Raw genomic sequence first — 15,477 nt, 5'->3', positions numbered from 1 at the left:
CTTCTTTCTGTAAATGCTGCAGCCACTCCAGAATTTTTTTTGGTGTGCTTTCATTAAATATTTATTCAGTGAATGATTGGCATCTCTCTTTTTTAAATTTATTATTTCAGAGTATTACGGGGGTACAAATGTTTGGTGACATAAATTGCTTTCCTACCGTTTGAGTCAAAGTTATAAGTGTGCCCATCCCCCAGATAGTGTGCATTGTACCCATTAGGTGTGAACTTACCCATCTCTTCCTCCCCCCTCTCACCTGCATGATTTCCAATGAATGTTATGTCCATATGTGCACATAGGTGTTGATCAATTACTTTCAATTTAATGGTGAGTATATGCGGTGTTCTTCCATTCTTGTGATACTTCACTTAGAAGAATGGTCTCCAGTTCCATCCAGGTTAATACAAGATGTATAAGTTATAGAACTTTTGAGGAACCTAAGTGATCAAATCCCACGTTGGCGTCTCTTGAGATGTGACCAGAAACTATCAAAAGCAGCCTTGGCCTCCCCAATGTCTGGCAACATGAGATAAGGCGACGCCACCAGCTAAGAGTTCGTCCAAGCATCCAGCTCTCGGGACGCCTCCTCCTGGGTGCCACCAGCCTCTCCCAGCCCTCAAAGGCAGCACGCAAACTGCCTAACAACAACTTGGCGCGGGTTTCGGTTTTTCTCCATGCGGGGGTGGGTCAGGGTGCCACAGGCCCCTCCTCCCAGGACGGGCAGAGCTGGGCTGGGCTCCGCGGGCTCCTCCCCGGTAGGGAGGGCCCGACAGAGTCGGGCGCGGGGCTGGTTCCTTCCCCCGAAGACAGGCCTTAGTTGGGGGCGGGGCCTAGCGCCGCGGGCCCCACCTCCCAGGGGCGTGTTCTTCCCCCAGAGGCGGGCTTTGCCGGCGGGGGGCGGGCATGGAGGGCGGGGCCGGGAGCTGCGGGCCCCTCCTCTCGAGGGCGGGCCGGCTTGGCGGCGGCCGCGGGGGTTATCTGCGGCTCCGCTGCCAAGCCGAACGGGCTCTGGCTCCTCCCAGTGGCCGGCCGGGGCGGAAGCAGGAGGCGGGGGTAGCGTGCGCGCTGCTGGTCTCCTCTCCCGCGGCGCTGGGGCCCGCGCTTTGCGGCTGCTGCTTCATTCGGCTGTTCTCAGGAGGCTGGCTCCTCTTCGCGCTGGGCTGCTTCTCGACCAGGCCTCCCTTTCTGCCTCGGCCCGCGGCGCCGACCCTTCCGGTACCCTCCCGCCCCGTCTCGTACTCTCGCCGCCACCACCGCGGTCCCGGCCCCGATGGCTCTGTGCAACGGAGACTCCAAGGTCAGTCTCTGGCGTGGGGGTCCCTGCCTCACCACCTCCTGGCTGAGGTGAGGCTCATGAGCAGAGGAGCCACCGCGCGGGGCTCTTCCCCGCCCCCTTCCCCCGCCAGTCCGCGCAGCCCTGCGGCCCAGGCAGCAGCGCGTCGGAGAGTCCCTGGTCGGGGCCTGTGGCGTGTTTTCTCCTCGGTATTGATGGTGCTTTGTTGATTTTTGTCTGCGTGTAGAGGTCCGGGCGTCGGGGAGGGCATCAGCTCCCCGTGCCCGCGTCGCTGGCCCCCGCCTCCCCCGCGCCACTGTGGGGCGCAGAGCCCGCAGAGCGCGGCCCGAGGGTGGGGGTAGGGAGGCGAGGGTGTGTGTGTGTGTGTGTGTGTGTGTGTGTGTGTGTGTCTGTGTGTCTGGTGTGGGGGCTTCCTCAGCCCTCACCCCCGTCCCTTCGGGAGGCTAGGGGCCTGTTGTGGAGATCCCGGGGCGCGCCGAAGGCAGGGCAGGTCAGGGCCTCCCGTGCTGCGTTCCAGCTGGGCCGGCCTCTTGTCTTCCCGCCACCCGGTTTCCCGCTCGCCCCGGTGAGGCCCGCTCCATTTCCCCACGCCAGCCTTGGGGTCTGCGGTGGCGAGGCCGGTTCTCGGCGGGACCCGCGGGGCTGCACCCCTCTAGCCCCCTTCCTCCCCGCCCAGGTCAGACTCTGGTCGAGGCCGGCGGTCCCCGGGTCGCTCACTCTGACCCCCTCCCCCCATCTTTCTTCCCCCTCCCCCCATCCTTCTGGGAGGGGAAGTATGTATGTCTAGGTCCCGCCCCTACAAGCGTGCTCTCTGTTTTACTTGCTGGTTTGTGGGGGAACCCGCTTCTCCGCCTTTGGGGTCTCTCCCTGGGACGCGAGCCGCTGCCAGCACGCCCGAGGGCTTGAGAGTCGGAAGTTCCGGGGTGCTGGAAAAGTTGCCACCTTGATGTACGGAGCTGGGAGAGCGCGCTTGGCCGCTGCTGCGCTTCTGCTCGCCTCCAACTCTTTAGATCCTTTCTCTCTCTGCTTTCGTCCCGCTTCTGAATTGGGAACCTTCACTTTCACTTTTGTGTTAAAAGTTTTCATTGGCCCGGAGTTCTTTCCGACCTTCATAAAGTCTGTTTTGCCAGCGGGAAACTGCAGTTTTAAATTGAGATTTACTTAAGAAGATGTACCTCCTCTTATACTCTGTTTATGGCCTAGCTTTAGGAAATTCGGGTATGTGGAATTCTAAACTTCGGGTGGGATTTGGTGTTCTACATCAAGTAGAACAGGCAAAATTCAGGCAAAATTTTAATTTTCTCTTACGAAAGTGGTGCCTAAGTGTCACATTTTAGTGGGTCCTCTCCATGAATAGTTGCTTAGTACCTAGTAATTATTCAAAAAGCATTTGTTGAACAAATGTATAAAGATTTTAAAGTAGCTGATAAACTCTCTTAAACCGAGGCATCTGTGGTGCTTAAATAGCTGGAGCCCATTATGAAGCTGAGTGAGACACTCACACCTTTAGTTTCTGACCTAAGAAGCAAATGTAAACCTCATTGTACAGCTTTTTCCTGTACACTAGTTGACTTGCAAAGCACTTTTCTTCTCTCTTTAATTTTGAGCCTTCCAACTCATTGGAAAGATTCATCTTCGTGCTGGTGGATGAAACAACTGTGATATTAGTACTCATACCTAATTTACAGGCATTGAAAGATACATAGTGCATTTGAGAAGAGTATTTTCACAGACATTAGTGACAGCAGAAAGTACAAGATTCAGTTTCCGAATTACTTTCTGTCTCATGAGTATGTAAGATACGATTTTTTTTTCTAAACTGGTATACGAGTATTGTTTTGCTCTACTTGGAATTTTAAAGAGAATTTTGATCAATTTGCTATATGTGAGCCTAAGGTGAATTAACTAATTTTTATTTCAAGGTCCTTTATGTTTTATAGCATAATTAAACATTTTTTTTTTTTTTGAGACAGTCTCACTCTTTTGCCCGGGCTAGAGTGAGTGCCCTGGCGTCAGCCTAGCTCACAGCAACCTCACACTCCTGGGCTCAAGCAATCCTTCTGCCTCAGCCTCCCGAGTAGGTGGGACTACAGGCATGTGCCACCATGCCCGGCTAATTTTTTCTATATATTTTTAGTTGTCCGATTAATTTCTTTCTATTTTTAGTAGAGACGGGGTCTCGCTCTTGCTCAGGTTGGTTTTGAACTCCTGAGCTCAAACAATCCGCCCGCCTCAGCCTCCCAGAGTGCTAGGATTACAGGCGTGAGCCACCGCACCCGGCCAAACATTTTTTTTTTAAAACTATGTTAACAGTTAGATATGGACTGAATTATAAGCATTTTCAAGAGGAACAATCCAGGGAATTAACTTATTTCATCAAATCTATGATTATTTTATGTATTCAGATGGGGGGGAAATCTCGACAATTAAACCATGACATGCCATTGATCATAAGAAACATTTAAAGTACAGAGATGTTTAAAAATGGGGAAATAATAAGATCTTTACAAGAAGTCCACCTGGGAATCTTGAATAGGAGTCTTATTTTCCATAGTCTACCACTGAACCACCTTCTCTCAGGAGTAAAGTACAAGTACTGTACCAGGCTTACTTTGTATATTGATTGGGCCTCTGTTTATATCCTAATTCATAAATTGAAAGTTGGGAAAGAGCTGGTTTTGATTTCTATTTCTGGTACATTTCAGTTATCGGTATTTTCTAAATTCTGTCTTTGCATTAAAGAAATTAGGGAGGGACCTAAAAGCTATAAAAGCATTTGGGCTATGTTTGTTAGTTTTATACACAGCATTTTATTTTATTTTTTTTAAGATTGAACCATCTCAGATATATACACAGCATTTTAGAACTGGAAAGGACCTTTCTGTGTTCTAACTTCCTTAGCTTTTTTTTTTTTTTTCCTCCTTCTGGGCTACTTTGGTTAACCATCCAAGCAGACTTTTCTTAGTTAAGGAGCTGATATGTTATTTAGTTAAGGATCTTATTTAATATAAACTAGAGCATAGGTGGTCAGTCATTCTTTAAAACTTTTTTGCAACTATGGGATGATAGTATTTGACATAGTAACTTTTTTCAATTTTATTAAGGCAGAGTGTTCAGATTTCTCTCTTCTGTACATTATGCATAGGAACATATGTGTCTTTCCTGCGTGTATTTCACAAATACTTTGCGTTTCTTACTGACCCAGCTTACGATGGCCTGGATGCTTTGTGTACCTTGCAAGCTGAGGAATGGCTGTGCCACAGGTGGCAGGTAGACCAGGTGGCTGGGAGGAGCAGCAACTTCAGTTATTAGTATTCCTCCCATCATCACCTAAAACTGGATAGAGTTAACTACTTTTGGTTGCCAGGGTCCACATGTACTTCATTTTATCAGGAAAGGGCCAGAAAAGAGATGTGTTATTAGTATTTGGCTTTCAGATTGAACCAGAAGTTAAAAGTGAGAACTCTGTTCACTGTACCTGCAACCCACACAACACTAGACAAAGCCATGGCAGAAAATGAAAGTATAACAAACCAATCAATCCTATCTTACTTTAGTGTAATTATTCATAATATATCGTTAAAAAGAACAACCTGAGACAAATGTTAAGCTGGGTGGAATACCAGAACAACAAATGGAAATCAGGATAGTCCTGGGCAAACAGGGCCATATGGTCACTCCAATTATAGAGCACATATTGTTCTGAGTTTGGCTCTGATTTCTCCTAGTGATGTGTATGTAAAATTTGGCTAAAATTCAAGTCTAATCTGTATACTTTTGAATTATTTTTGAGTTAATAACTATGCTGATAATAGTGTTATTCTAAAAGTTTTGAGAATTGAATGTCATAAATTACTTGCTCTTTAAAAGTCAAGAACCAGCAATGTTGAACCTGACCAAAAGGTAAAACAATCTGCCCTAATCTGTTGTAACATTTGCAAGGGATGTTTCCCAAACCATTAAAGCTGCGTGGGCATGTAAAGTTCTGTTAGTTACTCCTGTTTGTCACTGGGAAAACAGAATCCTTTTTCTCTCTCAGAACTCACAGAGATCCATGAAAATTTAATTTGCTTCTACCTCATGTGTAATTTGGAGAATTAGTCTCAGTAATTCTCCTGAGTCTCATTATGAATGTAAATTTAGGACTCCAGATTTCTAAAATTCTGCTTTGGACAATTTAGATGAGCAATCCCTAATTAATTTGGGAAATTTTAGATAAACAAAAATACTTGCAGTTACATCATTGTTTTAATGTTATTGCTAATAGTGGAACTTTATTATGCTGTGATTTTTTTTTTAACAAGCATATTAAAAGACGTTTTAGTCAATACTCATGTCCACAATCTAGATTCTACCATTTACTTTTCTTAAAAAAGTTTATTTTTATAATAGCTTTGTTGAGATATAATTCATATACCACACACTTTGCCCATTTTTAAGTATATAATTCAGTGGTTCTTAGTATGTTTACAAGTTTGTACAGCCATTGCCACAGTTATTTTTAGAACATTCTTATCACCCTAAAAAGAAACTCTGTACCATTTAGCCATCAGTCCCCATTTTCCTTTAGCCACCGTTCCCTCCCAACCCTAGTCAATCACAAATCTATTTTCTGTCTCTGTAGATTTGTGTGTTGCCTCAGTTTGTTAGGGCTACTATAACAAAATACTATAAACTGGGTGGTTTATGAATAACAGAAATGTATTACAATTCTGTAGGCTGTGAAGTTCAAGATCAGGGCACCAGCAGATTAGGTGTCTGGTGGCGTCCTACTTCCTGGTTCATAAAACTGCTTCTTGGTGTGTCCTCACCTTGGTAGAAAGAACAAGGCAGCTATTTGGGGCCTGTTTTATAAGGGCACTAATCCCATCCATGTGAGCTGTGCCCTTATGATCTAATCACCTCCCAAAGCCTCTACCTTCTAATATCACCACATTGGGGTGATTAGGTTTCAACATATGAATTTTGTGAGGGACACACACATTCAGACCATAGTACCTATTTTGGACATTTCATGACTAGAATCTTAAAATTTGTAATCTTTTGTGACTGGCTTCTTTAACTTAGGATAATGGTTTCAAAGTTCATCTGTCTTGTAGTACGTATAAGTGCTTTATTCCTTTTTGTTACTGAAAAATATTCTATTGTGTGTATACCACCTTTTATTTATCCATTCATCAGTTGGTGGACATTGGATTGTTTCTACTTTTTGAATATGAATAATGCTGCTATGAGCATTTCTGTGTAAATTTTTATCTAGATGTAGTTTTCATTTCTTTTTTTGGAGACAGAGTCTCACTCTGTTGCCCGGGCTAGAGTGCTGTGGCGTCAGGCTAGCTCACAGCAACCTCAAACTCCTGGGCTCAAGCAATCCTTCTGCCTCAGCCTCCCGAGTAGCTGGGACTACAGGCATGTGCCACCATGCCTGGCTAATGTATTTTTAGTTGTCCGATTAATTTCTTTCTATTTTTAGTAGAGATGGGGTCTCGCTCTTGCTCAGGCTGGTCTTGAACTCCTGACCTCAAGCGATCCTCCCGCCTAGGCCTCCCAGAATGCTAGGATTACAAGCGTGAGCCACTGCTCCCGGCCTAGTTTTCATTTCTCGTGGGTATATACCCAAGAATGAAATTGCTAGGTTGTATAGTTTAGCCTTTCGGTGAACTGTCAGACTGATTTCCAAAGCAGCTGCCACATTTTAACATTTGTCAGCTGTGTATGAATGTATTAGAGTTCTCCAGAGAAACAGAATAGGTATATACACATATATAGATAGATATGGATATAGATAGATATATGAGAGGGGATTTAATAGGGGAATTGGCTCATGTAATTATGGAGGCAGTCAGCAGACTGGAGAACCAGGGAAGCTGGTAGCATGGCTCAGTCCAAGTCTGAAGGCCTGAAAACCAGGGGAGCCGGTGGTGTTACTCTGGGTCTGAAGGCCTGAGAACCTGGGGGCTGCTGGTACAAGTCCTGAAGTCCAGAGGCTGGGAGAGCCTGGAGTTCTAATGTTTAAGGGCAGGAGAAGAAGGGTGTCCCCGCTTGAGAAGAGAGAGAGAGAGAGAGAATCTGCCTTTCCTCTGCCTTTTTGTTCTGTCCTGGCCTCAGCCTATAGGATGGTGCCTACATACATTGGGTGAGGGTGGATCTTCCTTCCTCAGTCCACTAATTCAAATGCCAGTCTCTTCTGGAAACACCCTCAGAGACATATGCAGAAGTAAAATTTTTCCAACAATCTGGGTATCCCTTAATCTAGTCAAGTTTACACATGAAATTAACCATGACGAGGTTCCCATTTTCCACATCATTGCCAGCATGTGTTTTTGATAATAGCCATTGTAGTAGGTGTGAAGTGGTATCTTATTTTTATTTGTATTTCCATAATGACTGATGTTGTGCATCTTTTCATGTGCTTTTTGGCCATTTGTGTATTTTCTTCGCTGAAATGTCTGTTCAGATCTTTCGCCCAATTTTAAGTTAGGTTGTTTGTCTTTTTGTTGAGTTTTAACAGTTTAGAGACAAGTCACATACATGATTTGTGGTTATTTCCTGCTATTTTGTGGGTTCTCTTTTTCACTTAACTTTTTTTTTTGTAGAGATAGGATCTTGCTTTCTTGCCCGGGCTGGTCTCAAACTCCTGGCCCTCCTTCGTCTCCCAAAGTGCTGGGATTACAATGCATGAGCCACTGCGCCGGCCTGTCTTTTGCACTTTCCTAATGGTGTCCTTTGAAGTACAGAAACCTTTAATTTTGATGTTCAGTTTATCTGTTTCTTCTTTTGTCACTTGTGCTTTTGGTGTCATGTCTAAGAAACCATTGCCTAATTCAAAATCAAAGATTCGTGTAATTGCCTGTTTTCTTACAGGAGTTTTATAGTTTAGCTCTTATTTATATTTAGGTTTTTGTTCCATTTTGAGATAATTTTTGTATTTGCTGTAAGGTGGATTTAATCTGATAGATCTGTGGTTTTGTAACACACTTGCTCCTCGATTTGGGTGAGTGTTGGTCTTACTATTGACACCATGGCAGAGCTTGACTTTCCAGTGCCCCTGAAGGCTAAGGGTAACAGTGGCAGTATCTTTCAGTTTGTGGGGAGAGGTGGTAGTTTGAAAAAGCTCACAAATCGGTATTTAGTTTTGCCTGTTTTCATTGTGATAAAATGCACACATAGTGAAGTGCACAGATCTTTAAATATATAGTTTGAGTTTTGACAAATATGTACCCATGTAATGACTACCCCAATCAAAATATAAAACATTTGCATTACTTCCAATGTTCCTTTGAAAAATAAGTAGAATCGGAAGCACCCTGAATTTAACAAGATTGGGTTTTTAAAAAATGCAAACATGGTATTGGTGTAGTATTTTCAAATAAAATCTATTTTCAGGTAGTAAGAAAATTCCCATAAGTTTGTCTGTTAGGCATATTATCCTGTCCAATATGGCTTATCTTGGTTTCAACAGGCCTGGCTCTCTAGAGGTTATTTAATAAGCTAAAATTATATCTTAAAAGTATTTTAGCAATAGTAATCATAGAGAGAGGCAAAATTGAAACTGTTCATAAACTCAGCATATAGGAAGAGATAAGCTTTTGATTATCTTTTACCTTTGCATGAAAAGTGTCATGTATCTTGAGGTTGTCTTTAGTACACTGATAAGTATGGGAAGATGAACTGAAGAGAACGAGTGAAAGTCTCGGTATAAATCTGGATTGTTGCCATTTCTTTGTTTCTTTGCGAAGAACCTTTGGTTCTTATTCATGTAAACAGGCTACACACATGTACACACTTGAAACACCTTCAAAAGTATTTTTTTGGGGGGCACCGTGGCTCACGCCTGTAATCCTAGCACTTTGGGAGGCTGAGGCAGAAGGATTGCTTGAGGCCAGGAGTCTGAGGTTGCAGTGAGCTATGATGATGGCATTGTGCTCTAGCTTGGGCAACAAAGCAATTTCCTGTCTCAAAAAAACAAAACAAAACAAAAACAACATTTTTTTTGTTAAAATAGTAGGTCTCAGTCACAGTAGGATTGCAGAGTCAGTCAGGACAACTAAAGATCAACGTAAGAAAAAACCTGAAGAGTTTAACTGAACAGAACTAATCAGACAACATAGTTCAGATTGTTTCCTTCCAATATTTTAATAGTGTGACAACAGTTTTTACTGAATATTCGGCCTTTTTTGTGTGTATGCTACCAACTTTTAGAAAAGAGCAGATTGATTTGGGCTGATTGATACTGATTTAAATTTACCTAGAAATAACCTTGTTTTTCAGTTGGCAAATGCTTATTGAATAGAAAAACTAGCTATAGTAAAACTAATAGGGATTTAAAAATCATGAGACAAAGAACAATATAATTGTAGCCAACAGTGCCAAATTTTCTTAGTTTCTTAATTTAGAACTAGCTACATAAGTACATTATGTCAACAAAATAATTGCCTTAACTTTATGGAAAGACAAGTTTTAGGATAATTGAAACTCAAGGAGAAAATCGGTATTGATTTCAAAAGGTTTAAAAATTGATTTAGAAATTAGGATCCTGGGCTAACTTTTGATTTCCTCTCAAGTTAAAAGAGAAGGATAACATAGAGTCGTGGCTTTATTTTCTTACTCAGTGTTCATAATGTATAGATTACGTACATTGGAACTATAGTTAGTTTACCTGAGAAGATGGAATTCCTCAACCAATTCCATGGTTAGGGTATATGTATAGGGATCTGGCTGTCTTAAAGTGGGTGTTAAAAGCAGTATCTGAATCAGTTAAATATTAAATTAATTCTAAAATTAAATCTGAGTGAACTAAAAAGCTAAATTGCTTTTTAATCCTTTGATTCAGATAGTACATTCAGATTGTGCTCATTATACTTAGGAATAGAGCCCATATGAACTTGAAAGGAGCTGTTGGCACCTTATAGATAGGGTAGAAGAGGGTTGGTGGGATGACTTTGGAAAACTAAGAGACATGGTTGGTGGTTAGTTAAAAGAAAATGAAGCTCTAATCAGAAGTACAAATTGGTTCAGTTAAGGAGGGAAAATAATTAAATTGGAAACTATGGAGATTGGTGAGTTGGTCCCACATACATGTAGAAACTAAGTAGGAGCCTTTAATGGAGTACCTATTTGCTTGACATCTCATTAGGGAAAAGAATTTTCTCAATGTGTGAAGTTACTAACAAACCAAGAGCAGTGAAAGGCCGAGACAACACTATGTCATGAGAGATTTGTATTTCCCAAACATGTTGAACACTGAAAATGTAAAACATAGGAATTTATTAAAGGAATTCCATTAGAAACCTATGTGTTGTGTACACAGATTAAAGGAGATAGGGAAAAATGAACTCAGTTGAATTAAGAGATTAAAAGTTTTGTTTATATTTAATATCTACAAACGTGTTGAAATTATAAGACAAATGGAACAAAAGTCAGCGATTATATTTAGGCAACATGGAGCAGCTGATTAGTAAGCATTGCTTATACAAGCCAATGTAGATCCAATATTGTACCTTATTGCATTGGGGATGTCTCATGACTTCTAGATTTTTCTCAAGTATAAACACCATTTCTTAAAGGCATTTTATACATTTATTACATAAATGAACAACTGTGTAACTATCAACTATACCTATAATTTTTTATATATGTATACAAGTTGAGTATCCCTTATCTGAAATGCTTGGGACCATAAATGTTTCAGATTTTGGATTTTTAAAAAATTTATTTTGGAATATTTGCCTTATACCTACCATTTGAGCATCCCTAATCTAGAAATCTGAAATGCCCCAATGTGTACTTCATTTGATCATCATGTTGGTGTCTGAAAATTTTCAGTGATCAAATTTTGTATCACCAGTAGTGGAACACAATGACATTATGTCCTTGTAGGGTGGTACAAGCATATGGTAGGGTAACAGAACTAGAGTAGAGAGTCTTAAGTTTTTGATTTAACCCTTTAATTGTAGGCTCAAACTTCATTCCATGATAGTCTCTTACATAAGACCTCAGTGAAATTGATCAACATTTCTAAAGTAGCTGAGGTGTTGGATAATTTTGTGAAGAAAATGTAATTTTTTCATAGAATTGAAGGTGTGATGAGATTAGATAAGTAAATATGATCAAACTTCTAGTCTTCTAGTACTGAAAAGACTTCTGAGTACTTGAGTATTCCAATCACTAAAATGTGTGGGTGTTTTAAAAAATCTCTTTTAACCCTAAAACTTAATTTTGGCAACTTCTTTGTTTTCTTTTTTTTGAGACAAGAGTCTCGTTCTGTCACCCCAGCTAGAGTGCAGTGGCGTCATCATAGATCACTGCAACCTCAAACTCCGTGGCTCAAGGCATCTTCCTGCCTCAGTCTCCCAAGTAGCTGGGACTATGGGCATGCGCCACCATGCCTGGCTAATTTTTCTATTTTTTTGTAGAGATGGGGTCTCACTCTTGCTCAGGCTGGTCTAGAACTCTTGAGCTCAAGGGATCCTCCCTCCTTAGCCTTCCAGAGTGCTAGGATTACAGGCATGAGCCACTGCACCCAGCCTCTAACAACTGAAGATTTCTAAAGTAAAAGGATTTAAAAGGGCAACTATCTGAGTAAGTTTAGTATTAATGAAATTTAATTTCGAATGTCATTTATATAGTATAATAGTACTTATACATCAATAGAACATTATTTTACTTACGTAAGCAAACTTTCTGAAGTAATAAAGCTTACTCCTTTTAAGTACGAAAGTATTTAAAATAAAATAATTCTGAAAGTAGTCTCCCAAAAATGTAATATTTATTAACATACTTTGCTTCTGTAGTGGTGCTAATTGTTCTAGGGTTTGAAAAGACCTGGGTTTACATCCTGCTTTTGCCAGTGTGTCCCTGGGCAAGTGTTACAGTATCTGAGTCTCATTTTCTTCATCCGAACACAGAAATCCACAGTTATTAATAAAAGAATATGTGAAACACCTGAAATAATAGGTGCAAAATGAATATTAGTTCTCTTGCCTTGTTTTAAAAATCTTTTTATTGTTAAGATAAAACATAGAAACAGAAAACCACACAGGACATGTATAGTTTAGTGAATTTTACATTATGTTCTTTTTATTTAAAATATCCAAAGGTATTTTTTTTTCTTTTTTCTTTTAAATCTCAATTTTGTTGGACTGTCTTAGGGTTGGTCATACTGGGTTCATAGTCTAATTTTGATTCATGTTCTTTTATGCCTTATGTAATTTTCTTAGTATCTTTTAATTCTGATAGAAATAGTACGTTCTAGTTTTGATCTGTTTGAATATGTCTCTCTGGCTTGCTTTCGTGTAGAGATATTCTGTTCCCTACTCCCTCTTTTTTACTTTTAGTATCTTTATATGGGGTTTGACATCGTTACTTTGTTTCTTTTTTATGTGGCTGTAGTTTTCCTAATATTTTAGAAGGAAGTTTGGTTCAGATAACTTTTATAACTTTACAGAACTCCCTCTTCTGTTGTTAAAATTATGGCAGCTTGATTTCTAAGGATTCCTGGCTCTGTACCCTTCCCCTACTTTAATCTGGTCTTTCTCTTTTCCTTCTCCTTTGTTCCTGTCCTGCTTAATTTTGATTCATCTCCCAGCAGTTGCTCTCCATAGTGGGCCCTGTCCTAGAAGGGATCCCTGGCTAGTTAGTTTTGACAGTTGATGAGGATTAAACTCATCTGGTCCCTTTAGGCCTTAACTTGGATCACTTGCCACCTGTGTACTGTTGGCATGGCCAAATCTACTCCCAGTGTATCTACTATTCTTTGATTGGCTGCTGTGCTTTAGTTAGTACCTGAATGTGATTTAGTTTTTTTCCTTAATATTTTTTCTTGATCTTAAAGGATGTCTTTATGAACATTATTTACTTTGTTACGATGACCTCAGGGCAAGCAGTTGAGGAGTGTTCACCTTAAGCCTTTAGGCTTATGTCTTTTTAATAGATTTTATAGATCAGGCTTTGGCTCATGTCTGTAATCCCTGCCACTCTGGAGGCTGAGGTGGGAGGATCTCTTGAGGCCAGGAGTTTAAGGCTGCAGTGAGCTATAACGTGCCAATGTACTCCAGCCTGAGTGACAGAGTGAGAGCCCATCACTTAAAGTATGTACATAGATTTTATAGATAGATGTAATAGATTTTTCTGTCTTGTGACATTGAATTTCATTTGTCTCCACATTGCGACTAACAATTTCTTTTCACTCAGGGTAGTTTGTTGGGGACTGGTGTTAATGAACTAAACCTTAGTGTAAACCATGGTAATTGAAATTTGTGCATATCAGGACCATGCAGGCAAGATCTCTGCCTGTAATGTAAAAAAACAGGTTGTACTTAGATTTGGTAAAAATTGTAAGGTGATAATGGGACTGAATCTCAAGGAATTTACACAATAACATAGTGGTCTTTCAAAAACAATTTTATTCTTTAAAAAATAAGGAATTTTAGAGAAATTCCTTGTGTGTGTACATGTACACTAAGACTAAGGGTAAAGGTCTGAAAGTAGAAAGTCTTCACTTGTTTCTGTAATCTTACTTTTCTACATTGTTGAATATTCGTATCACTAAAATCTTCATTTCTGTGACCTGAGTAATTTACCAGTCCTTGTCTGTAGATGACTGTGACTATTGCTTTTTCATTACTACAGCAGAAGCTTTAGTGGTTTTGTGAGGTCTACATTTATTTTTTGCAGATAAATGGAGAAATAGGAGGGGTGGAAGGGGTTACAGGAGTGGCTAAAGGACTACCTTAAGCTTTTTATGTGCAAATTTTACAGTGAGGGTGGGAGTGTCCCAAAATATGTTTATTGTAAATATTTAGAACATATTGAAGGATATAAAGAAAAATTTAAAATCACTTCTAGTTCCATCACTCAGGTGAAACTCTTGTTTCATCACTCTGTTAATATTTTGGTGTGTATCTAATCATACTCTTTTTATACATACATACTTTTGTGCTTTTATACAAATTATATTAAAGTGGGATCATATTGTGTATTATTTCTCTCAGTGGACTTCCAGCATAAATACACATTTTAAAGCTTTTTCTTATGTAAAATTTAAAATACATAAAAAAGGGTAGAGACCAGACTAGTACAATTAACTTAATGTACCTGTCACCCAACTTCAGTGATTACAGTACATGGGCAGTCTTGTTTCATCCATACCCATCTACTTTTGGATTATTTTGAAGCCAATTCCAGGTAAATATTTCTGTACACAAAGTCAACAATTTGACATTTTGCCAAATTGCTTTCTGGAAAAATGTTATTAATATACACTTTGACAGAAATAAGATAACCTCAAGGTTGTTGTGGATTAGATGCATATAAAACGTTTTCCTCAGATAATACAAAAACTCTTAATAAAATGAATTTGACCATGCTTCTATTCTAGCATCAAACTTTTAGTTTCCTCATTAGTACATTTTTCATAGGAATGCTATTACTATTAGATAGAGTGACCATAAAATTTATTGGCCAAACTGGGACACTTGAGATTAAAAGGAGGCACTATTAATAATAATGTCAGTATAACGGGCATAAACCAGGACCATGCACATGAGGTGTATACATAACATGACTATATCACAGTCAATAAATGGTAGCTTTTATTAAATTTAAGTGTTTATGTATGCCCGTGTATGGGTAGATATTAAAATTTTTCCTTTAAAAAGGGTGTTTTGAATTGGCAGCTCAGAAAGTCGTAAGTTTTCATTTCTATGTGTTTTTGAAGCTGACAGTGATCTATTTTTTTTAAATGTAGTAACTCTAATTTTTATAATTAAGAATTTGCATTTGTATTAATATTTGTGTTAATATTTGCAGCTGGAGAATGCTGGAGGAGACCTCAAGGATGGCCGCCACCACTGTGAAGGAGCTGTTGTCATTCTGGATGCTGGTGCTCAGTATGGGAAAGTCATAGACCGAAGAGTGAGGGAACTCTTCGTGCAGTCTGAAATCTTCCCCTTGGAAACACCAGCATTTGCCATAAAAGAACAAGGATTCCGGTAGACTTTTCACTAATGTTTTTATGAGGAGATTGAGCTTAGGTTGTTGAGTATTGTAGTATTTTTTTTTTTTTTTTTGAGACAGAGTCTTACTCTGTTGCCCAGGCTAGAGTGCCGTGGTGTCAGCCTAGCTCACAGCATCCTCAAACTCCTGGGCTCAAGCAATCCTTCTGCCTCAGCCTCCCGAGTAGCTGG

The 15,477-nt window shown here is 40.3% G+C and overlaps 1 protein-coding gene across 1 annotated transcript in view; it reads left to right on the top strand.

The window, feature by feature from the left end:
• The first annotated feature begins 932 nt into the window (after positions 1-932).
• Positions 933-15,477, top strand: part of GMPS (guanine monphosphate synthase) — a 52,099-nt gene continuing 37,554 nt past the window's right edge. The window contains exons 1-2 of the mRNA XM_012642916.1: positions 933-1,294; positions 15,101-15,282. Coding sequence (XP_012498370.1) covers positions 1,268-1,294; positions 15,101-15,282 — 209 coding nt within the window. The 5' untranslated portion in view covers positions 933-1,267. The remainder of the gene's footprint in view (positions 1,295-15,100; positions 15,283-15,477) is intronic.

The sequence above is a fragment of the Propithecus coquereli genome, unplaced genomic scaffold (assembly GCF_000956105.1).
Source record: "Propithecus coquereli isolate 6110/MARCELLA unplaced genomic scaffold, Pcoq_1.0 Scaffold19, whole genome shotgun sequence".
NCBI lineage: Eukaryota > Metazoa > Chordata > Mammalia > Primates > Indriidae > Propithecus > Propithecus coquereli.
This window is presented reverse-complemented; position numbering and strand designations above follow the sequence as displayed.